Below are 10,169 nucleotides of genomic sequence, written 5' to 3'. Positions count from 1 at the left end.
GTAGTTTTCCTTCACCAATAGATTAGTTTTGACTGATCTGGAATTCCATCTTAATGGATCATTAAATATTCATTTCTTTTTGTGGCTAGGTTTCTCTTTCTTTTCTTTGTCTGTGTGTGTCTGTGTTTTGGACTGTACCCATAGCATATGGAAGTTCCCAGGCTAGGGGTCTAATCAGAGCTACAGCTGCTGGTCACGGCCACAGCCACAGCCGCAGCATTGTGGGATCCAAGCCTCATCTGTGACCTACACCACAGCTCACCGCAACGCTGGATCCTTAACCCAGTGAGCAAGGCCAGGTGATTGTTTATAAGAAACAGTCTAAACTTGCCTCAAAGACTGTACTACTTTACATTGTTCTTCCCAGAGATGTGTCTGAGTCTCAGTTGCTCCTCATCCTCACCAACATTTGGTTCTTAGTTTCGTGTGTGTGTGTGTGTGTGTGTGTATGTGTGTGTGTTTCTGGCCATGCCTATGGCATGAGGCAGTTCCTGGGCCAGGGACTAAACCTGTACCCTAGCAGTGACAACGTTGGATCCCTAACCAGCTAGGGCACCAAAGAACTCTCTATTCATTTTTGTTTTAGCCATTTTGATGGATGTGTAGTGATACTTCCTGGTTTTAATTTTCATTCACAATTGATTTGAGTATTTTTGGTGGGTATATTGATTATGTATTGTCTTATGAATCAAATGTTCCGTCTTTTGCTCACTCTACATTTTTTTGACCTTTTATTACTGAGTTAAAGGAGTTCTAATTTATATATTCTGGACACAAGACTTTTGAGTCAGATATCTTTTTGCAGATGTTTTCTCCCAGTCTAAGATTTATTTATTTTAATGATATCTTTCATAAGCAGAGGTTTTATACTTTGATGAAGTTTAAGTTATCAGGGAGTTCCCGTAGTGGCGCAGTGGTTAACAAATCCGACTAGAAACCATGAGGTTGCGGGTTCGATCCCTGGCCTTGTGCAGTGGGTTAAGGATCCAGCGTTGCTGTGACTGTGGCATAGGCCGGCGGCTACAGCTCCGATTAGACCCTTAGCCTGGGAACCTCCATATGCTTCGGGAGCAGTCCTACAAAAGGCAAAAAAAAAAGTTTAAGTTATCAGCTTTTTTTCTTAGTGGTAATTGCTCGCTCTCGCTCGCTCGCGCTCGCTCGCTCTCGCTCTCTCTCTCTCTCTCTCTCTCTCTCTCTCTCTCTCTCTCTCTCTCTCTCGTATAGGAAATCTTATCAATGCTAAGCTCATAAAGATATTCTCTCCTCTTCTTAAAAGCATTAGAGTTTTAGCTTTTATATTCAGGTTTATGACCCATCTCTAATTAGTTTCTATGTACAGTATAAACTAGGGGTCAAGGTTCACTATTTTCCATATGGACACTGAGTTGTTCCCTTACATTTTACTGAACTCCAACCAAAGATTTTATTTTGAAAATTTTTAAATCTGCAGAAAAGTTGAAAAACCATAACAAAGACTCCTGAAAATACAACCATATACAATCTATGAGATTTCACAAAAGCAGTTCTTAGAAGGAAGTTGACAGTAATACACGCCTTCCTCAAAAAAAACAAGAAAAACCTCAAATCAACAACTTAATCTACCACCTGAAAGAATTCGAAAAAGAACAAACTGGAGTTCCCATTGTGGTGCAGTGGAAACAAATCCGACTAGTAACCATGAGGTTGTGGGTTTGACCCCTGGCCTTGCTTAGTGGGTTAACAATCCGGCGTTGCCATGAGCTGTGGTATAGGTCAGAGACGTGGCTTGGGTCCCGCATTGCTGTGGCTGTGGTGTAGGCCAGTGGCTGAACGTCTGATTCAATCTCTAGCCTGGGAACCTCCACATGCTGAAGGTTTGGCCCTAAAAACAAACAAACAAAAAAAGCAAAAAGAAAAGAAAAAGAACAAATAAAACCTAAAGTCAGCAGAAAGAAGGAAATCAAAGATTAGAGAGGAAATCAATAAAATAGAGTTTCAAAAAACAACAAGTGGTGCTGGGAAGACTGGACAGTTGCATGTAAATCAACACACTCTCACATCATGTACAAAAATAAACTGAAAATGGCTTAAATACTTAAACATAAGACAAGACACCATAAAAATTGTAAGAGAGAACATAAGCAAAACATTCTCTCACATAAATCATACAAATGTTCTCTTGGTCCATCTCCCAAGGCAACAGAAATAAAAACAAAAATAAACGAATGGGACCTAAGCAAACATACATGCTTCTGCACAGTGAGGGGGTGGGGTGGGGCAGGAGAACATAAGAAAAAAGCAAAAAGACAATCTACAGAATGGGAGAAAATAGTTGCCAACAATGCAACCAACATGGGCTTAATCTCCATAGAGAAACAACTCATACAATTCAACAACAAAAAAACTAACAACCCAATCAAGAAATGGGCATGAGACCTAAATAAACAACTCTCTAAAGAAGACATACAGATGGCAAAAAAACACATGAAAAGATGCTCAACATCACTAATTATTAGAGAAATGCAAATCAAAACTACAATGAGTACCACCTCACACTGGTCAGAATGACTGTTGGTAAGTCTACAAATCACAAATGCTGGAGAAAGTGTCAAGAAAAGGGAACCCTCCTACGCTGTTGGTGGGAATATAAATTGGTAAAAGTACTATGGGAAATAGTATGGAGGTTCCTCAGAGAACTAAATATAGAACTACCATTTGATCCAGAAGTCCCACTCCTGAATATATATCTGGACAAAATATTCAAAAAGATACATGCACCCGTATGTTCATAGCAGCACTACTGTAAATAAGAAGATGTGGTATATATACACAACAGAATACTACTCAGTCATAAAAATGAAATAATATCATTTGCAACAACATGGATGCAACTAGAGATTCTTATACTAAGTGAGAGTAGTCAGGAAGAGAAAGACAAATATATGCAGTCACTTATATGTGGAATCTAAAATATGGCACAAATGAACCTATTTACAAAACAGAAACAGATGCATAGACATGGAGAACAGACTTGTTGCCAAGGGGGAGGAGGGTGGGAGTAGGTTAAGGATCTGGTGGTGTCACTGTAGGGGCCTGGGTCACCACTGTGGCAGGGGTTAGATGCATGGCCCAGGAATTTCCATATGGCACTGGAGAGGCAAAGGAAAAAATAAGTAACAATTTCAATATATCAGAGTACTTATGATCACAAGGGAAAAGTAGGATAATAGGAAATTTAATTTCTTATTACATAATTAGAGGGACAATCCTGGAATTTGTAAGAACAGAAATTTTAATTTTTATGTAATTTTATTAATAAACACAGGGAAATAATGATATAATACATTAAAATTTTAAAGTGTCAACATAATATTATTAAAAGTACAAAATTCAAATGTCACAAATATCTTCCCCATGATAATGCAAAAGAAAAAAACCAGTAATTACAAATACGTATATTTTACAAAAAAACTCCATTTATCATGGAAATTGTTGCGATTACAAAGAGTGGATGAATTATGATTGAATTTCATATCCTAGAGGATCAAGTCCCTGGTCTAGGAGCATTAGAGAGGATTCTCTTAACTTCTGAAGCAATTTCCTTAGTTCTTCCTTAGAAAATACCTGATTTTTAAACAGAGAGAAAAGAATTAAAAATGAGAACAAAAAGGAGTATGAATTTATAGTCACCTAATCAACCAGATTAGCTTCAAGCAAAAAGAAATTCCTCTTTAAGACTGATGTAGCCGTGGAGTTCCCATCGTGGCTCAGAGGTTAACAAACCCGACCAGTAAGCATGAGGTTGCAGGTTCAATCCCTGGCCTCGCTCAGTGGGTTAAGGATCCAGTGTTGCCTTGAGCTGTGGTGTAGGTCGCAGACACAGCTCGGATCCTGCGTTTCTATGGCTGACCCCTAGCCTAGGAACCTCCATATGCCACAGGTGCGGCCCTAAAAAGTCAAGGAAAAAAAAAAAAAGACTGATATAGCCAGAGGCTGGTATATGAGCATAGCCCAGGAACTTCAAAGACAACTCTCTGAGCCAGTGTAGATATTTCTAACTGTTTAGAAATGTATACACATTTTGGTTAAAAAAGCACATACATCAAAACTGGACCATTAAATCTAAAAACAGCTAAAATATCTAAACTCACAAAATTAAGTATTACTATAGAGTTATCAAATCACTAAAATTTAAAGGTGGAAACACTTCTAGAACTTACCAGATACAGCTTGTGGCGCTCAGAGGACACCATATCTGCTAACTGCAGGCATTCCTGATACTGACCAGTACTATGCAATATGGTGTGGAGCAGAAAACACAACATTGGCAGACAAAGCTTTCTCAGTAAAACCATTTGATGTGTTCTTTCATGGTCTTCCTCAGCATCCTGCAGACAGATATCAAGCAGTCGTTTTAGCAACTTTAAGCCTAATACCTTTACCAAAAAGTCAATGAATCAGACCAAGATGCAACTGGTAAAAGAACCTAGAGTCTCTGTAAAGCTTACCATGCCCATCAAAAAATAGAACAAGGCAGGGTTTCAATTGTGGTATCTGACAGATACAATTCTTTGGCAAAAAACCATTAGGATGAACAAAACATACTTCAGAGGAGCCAAGTCTGTTAATGAAAACAAAATGCTTCTGAATCTGTATTTACTACCTCTTGAATAAAAACATGCATAAAAGGGAAAAAAGTTAGAAAGGAGGGCAAAAATCAAACAGGAAATAATCACCACGGCACTGGATGTATACAGAAGGAAACACAGACACCTATGGGGAGGGCTGAGAGGACACTCCAGACCAACAGTGTGACTCCTGCTGGGCAGAAGGTCAGGACGAGGGGAGAGGTGTGCAGGGAGGACAACTTCATTCAAATGCTTTGTTTTTTAAACAGAAAATGAATTTAAGATGGCTTTGTATAATTTCTTAAAAACAGAAAAACTGGAAGACCCTAAAGATTTGAATAAAACAAAGAGAACTAACAGATATATGAAGAAAAACTTACTGCAGAGAAAATAATGAGCATTTCTAAGTATACATGGATCTTTTTTCCCTTTTTTTTTTTTAATTTTCTTTTTCCGGCTATACCTGTGGCATATGGAAGTTCCTGGGACAGGGACCGAATCCAAGCCACAGCTGCAGCAACACTGGATTCTTAACCCACTGTGTCACAGTGGGAACTCTTACATGGATCCTTCTAAAAAGCGGACACTATGAGTGCAGAAAAAAGAACAGGTTCTATCCTCGAACTCGCTCAGTGGGTTAAGGATCAGGCATTGCCATATGGTGTAGGTCACAGACACAGCTCAGATCCCTCATTGCTGTGGCTGTGGCATAGGCTAGCAGCTGTAGCTCGGATTTGACCCCTACCTAGCCTGGGAACTTCCATATGCCACAGTGCAGCCTTAAAAAGTAAAAATAAATAAATAAATAAATTATATATATATATAGTTGTCATAAGGAAAATTTTAATTATATATATATTGCTGTCATAAGGAAATTTTTAAAAAATTATCGGATATCCTTGTTAAGCTTTTCAAAGAAACATATATTTTAGCTTATTCTGTTTTCTGTTTTATTTTACACTATGAGTTCTATGTATTTCCTTACAATTTTTAAAGTTACTTCAGAAATTTTAAGGAATTCCCAATGTGGCTCAGCAGTAACAAATCTGACTAGTATCCATGAGAATGCAGGTTCGATCCCTGGCTCTGCTCAGTGCGTTAAGGATCCAGCATTGCCACAAGCTGCAGCGCAGGTCACGTGCACTCGGATCTGGCGTTGCTGTGGCATAGGCTGGCATCTGCAGCTCCAATTCGATCCCTAGCCTGGGAACTTTCACATGCCACAGGTATGGCCCTGTATATGTGTGATACCGCAGGTCAAGGAAAGAAATGTGGGTTTTAGTCAAAGTGTAATGAGAAGCCACCAGAAGGTACTGAGTAGGAGAGCAATCTACATGAGGAACGGACTGTATAAAGAAGAGTGGAAGCAAGGGGAAGACAGGTGAGGATCCAACTAGGATGTGGTGGAGGGAGAGGTGGCGTTGAGTAGGCAAAGATCACCTGCCTGGTCTGTTCCCCCTGCCAGCCCTCTGTGCCACCGCTTCCAACACTAATGGGACCATCCTGCAGTTATGTAAAAAATGAAGTGCAGCTATAAGAGTCAATATATAAGGCCTAGGCTTTGCTGAACAGCTGTGCCTTGCACAAGAGTGCTGGCAGGCAAGCGGGGGGGAGGGGGCAAGGCTGAAGTCTAATCCACGCCCCATTCTTCAGGGCATATGCACTTGGCATGGAATCTATCTATGTAAGAGAAAGGTTACCATTTCATAATTCTTATACAAGAGATATAAGTGCTATCAGGAACTCTGAATAATTTCCTGCTTTGTTGAAGTGGGCCTCAATGCCTTTTCCTTACCCGTTGTGGCTCAGCAGATTAAGAACCCGACTGGTATCCATGAGGATGCAGGTTCAATTCCCAGCCTCACCCAGAGAGTTAAAGATCCAGTGTTGCTACAAGCTGCGGCTCAGATCTGGCTTCGCTGTGGCTGTGGTGTAGACTGGCAGCTGCAGCTCCGATTTGACCGTAGCCTGGAAACTTCCACATGCTAAAGGTGTGGCTCTAAAAATAAATAAATAAATAAACGGACAGCTCAGAGGTGAGAGCCACTGCTTTACCTATGTCCTATTCATACTACTAGCCTTACTTTCATATCTGTAAATTGAGCTTAATACATGCATAAGTAATTTTTAGGCCCAGAATTTTAAAAAATTAGATTTTACTATCCTGAATGAACATATTAAATAAGGAGAATACTGTACCTAAGAGTCAAACATTCGTATATTCCCTAACTAGCATTTCAGGTTAGGGTTAAATTATGAGATGTTATAAGCACAAAGGTTACAAGATCTATAGGTGCTCCCAAAGAATTAAAAAAAAAAAAAGACTGCCTTCGCTTTTAGCTATAAACAATGTACACAACTCACCTCTCTAACATCTACCATCCACCCTCCATCAACAAACAACAAGACATTGTACATTTTCTCCTTCACATCAGCAGTGAGGGCATCCAAGTGCCCTTTCCAAATTCCGTAATCCATCTGCAAAACAAACATAAGGCAGACATATGATGGACTAAAGCCAATACAAATAATACATTTGTACACACAGGAATACATACATATGGAACATCATTCTAAAGAGTTGACATTCAGTAAGCTAAATACAAAAATAAACACCAACAGACTGCAGTTAAATAAAACACTCAAAACGTTAATCATGTAAATGAACACCTGTGTCACCTGAAGGTATGTTTCATGTTTGGTTAATTATCGACAGAAAAGTAAGTAAACAGATGGCTTTTTTTCAAAGCAGAACAGTAAAAAAGGAAGATCATCAATTACAATAGGAATATAACTACTAAAGAACTGATCTCTTTAAATACATAACATGTATTTTTGAGATGCAATAGACATGTCTCATCTCCATTCAACTTACTTCGTATTTCTTTTCTTTGTGTTCATGAGCCACTTTCTCAGTAAAAGTTGCTTGAGGTATCAAAGTAGGTTTTTGTGGAGCTGAATTCATATGCTTAAACCACTCATTAAAGGTTTCATGGGCTTCCTAAAATGCAAAATAGAAAAATACAAAAAAGAAAACTTTTCACATATGTTTAAAACAAAGCTTTTAAAAAACAGGTCCTAGAAATAATTTTGCAGCACCAAGAAATAAAATCGTTTAATATTTCTTTTTTTATGCAAAAAACCATGGTGAATAATTGTTTTGTTTGTGATGTTCACATGTTTACTTGCTGTCTTCTTGAGGAGCCTGTTAGCTTCTAGAGGGCAAGGATAGAAAGCCATCCAGACTTAGTCCTAGAACCTAGTCAATATGATCACCTCATTGTTGAATGAATTTTGAATGAGTATGTTGTTATTCAAACTCATAGTATGTTACGTAGTCATAATACAGAATATTTTACTTTTCTGTTATTGCTAAAAGCAGAACTGTTAAAGTTGAGATAAGCATCCAAAGAATCTTAAGAAAACATCCAGGAGTTCCCGTCATGGCTCAGACGAAACGAATCTGATTAGTATTCATGAGGAAGCAGGTCTGATCCCTGGCCTCGCTCAGTGGGTTAAGGATCCCGTGTTGCCTTGAGCTGTGGTATAGGTTGCAGATGGCTCGGATCTGATGTGGCTGTGGCTGTGGCATAGGTCAGCGTCTACAGCTCCAATTTGACCCCTGGCCTGGGAACCTCCATATGCCGTGAGTGTGGCCCTAAAGACAAAAAAAAAAAAAAAAAAAAGTAAAAAGAAAACATCTAGTTCAGACATCACACACACTATCTACCATGTGAGATGTCTTGGTTGGTTAGCACAGATTAGGGACTCCTATAAATGAAGACCAGGTCATGATTTCAAAGTCCTTGTGGATGAGTCAATCCCACAGTCGGAGACTGTCAATTGCCACTTCTGGGAGTTCCCACTGTGGCTCATCGGTAATGAACCCAACTAGTATCCATGAGGATGTGAGTTCGATCCCTGGCCTCGTTCAGTGGGTTAAGGATATGGTGCTGCTGTGAGTTGTTGTGTAGGTCGCAGAAGTGGTGCTTGGATCTGGCATTGCTGTGACTGTGGTGTAGGCCAAAGCTACAGCTCCGATTCAACCCCTAGCCCAGGAACTTCCATATACTGCAGGTGCAGCCTTAAAAAACAAACAAAAAAAAAATCGCCACTTCTGGAAAAACAGTTCAAAGTCTGAGAATGAATGAGAACAGTCAAGGTAAAGGCACTGTGCAGTTTTTCTTTACAATCTCACCAAGTAAGCTCTAATGCACAAATGTTCTCGGATGGCGTTATCATCTTCAGCAGGAAGTGGGCTCTCCATTCCTTGTTCCTCCCATTGATTATAGATTTCTGCTATCGAATCCTGAGGAATTTTCACGAATACTTCTTTTGCAGCTTCGTGTTTTTTTGATGCTATGAAAAAGACGATTCGCCAATATATATGGATTTCTGTTAAATGGTTTCTAACGGAGTCAAATCATTGGTTTGCAACTTTCACAGTGACCTGTAACCACTTCAGGTCCCGAGGTACTTCGGTTAAAGATCTGAGTGATCTTTCTACTGAATGGCTGGGCTTTTTCCTTATTTCGATGCAACCATCACAAAAAGATTCATTAATTGTAGTTACTTTTACATACTATTCTGTATCTTAAAAAAAAATTCCATTTTCAAAGCCTTGAGGTTTTAGAGGCAAAACTGAATAGGACATGAAAATTCACTATTAAATATGTTTTGTTTCATAGTACCAAGTTTAATATATAAGTGGCTGTTTTGTACTTTACCCTAAAACAGAAAACAAAGTTCAAGAACAAAACAAAAACTTGAAAAAAAAAATATATATATACAAATACAGCATACCTAAGAATTTCCTCATTATCGCATTGCCTTGTTTTAGTGCTTCCGCTCTCTGTGCTGGGTCAAATACCAACCAGTCAATTACATCAATTTTTAAACGGTCCTCCTATTCATTTAATTGGAAAAAAGAAATGTCAACTTTGTTTTTTCTAAGGTATCTTGCAAATTAGTAGAAATAACTTATATGCTCACTTCTAGTGAATATTTTCCCTCAAGTTACATAAAATTATGAAGAATATAGCTTTTCTTGTTTTCACATTTATTTTTATTTTTACATTTAACAGCAGCCTATCAAATTACAGAAAAAACTTATTGGACTGTGAATCTGTAATTATATATTCAATGCACCACCAACTTAACCATGTGATTTCTTTAGGTGCTACTCTAAATTTTTTTTCTTTCTGAAATAAAACTTTCTATTATTTTCTGAAAATAGGAATAAAGTAAGCTACATAAAAGTTAGGGATGCATCAAGTATCTAGAAAAGTCTGATGAGCAAAAATCTAATGCTCAGCTATTTTCTATTAAAGAAACTTCCTTTAACATACTACTACTACTAAGCAATTCCTTACATAAGCTCTTAAGTTTGCTGCCAATTTTTACAACTTGGATGACACAGAAAAATTCTTCAAAAAAGAAAGAAGCCAGAGCATTTTAAGGGTAGAAGTTGACAAAGGAATAACATGAGGGGTTATTGCGGGATATAGAACACACACCCCCGGAGTTCCCGTCATGGCTCAGTGGTTAACGAATCTGACTAGG

At 38.5% G+C, this 10,169-nt stretch overlaps 1 protein-coding gene across 3 annotated transcripts in view; it reads right to left on the bottom strand.

Moving 5' to 3' along the window:
* Positions 1–3,248: 3,248 nt before the first annotated feature.
* NUP107 (nucleoporin 107) overlaps positions 3,249–10,169 on the bottom strand; it is a 49,565-nt gene continuing 42,644 nt past the window's right edge. For all 3 annotated transcript variants that reach the window (XM_047787157.1, XM_047787158.1, XM_047787159.1), the window contains 6 exons: positions 9,411–9,513; positions 8,806–8,966; positions 7,483–7,608; positions 6,972–7,085; positions 4,200–4,367; positions 3,249–3,603 (listed from right to left, as the gene is read on the bottom strand). In XM_047787157.1, the coding sequence (XP_047643113.1) occupies positions 3,496–3,603; positions 4,200–4,367; positions 6,972–7,085; positions 7,483–7,608; positions 8,806–8,966; positions 9,411–9,513 (780 nt within the window). In that variant the 3' untranslated portion in view covers positions 3,249–3,495. The remainder of the gene's footprint in view (positions 3,604–4,199; positions 4,368–6,971; positions 7,086–7,482; positions 7,609–8,805; positions 8,967–9,410; positions 9,514–10,169) is intronic.

This window comes from Phacochoerus africanus, chromosome 7 (assembly GCF_016906955.1).
Source record: "Phacochoerus africanus isolate WHEZ1 chromosome 7, ROS_Pafr_v1, whole genome shotgun sequence".
Taxonomy (NCBI): domain Eukaryota; kingdom Metazoa; phylum Chordata; class Mammalia; order Artiodactyla; family Suidae; genus Phacochoerus; species Phacochoerus africanus.
Note: the sequence above shows the minus strand (reverse complement) of the source record. Positions and strands in the feature narration are given on the sequence as shown.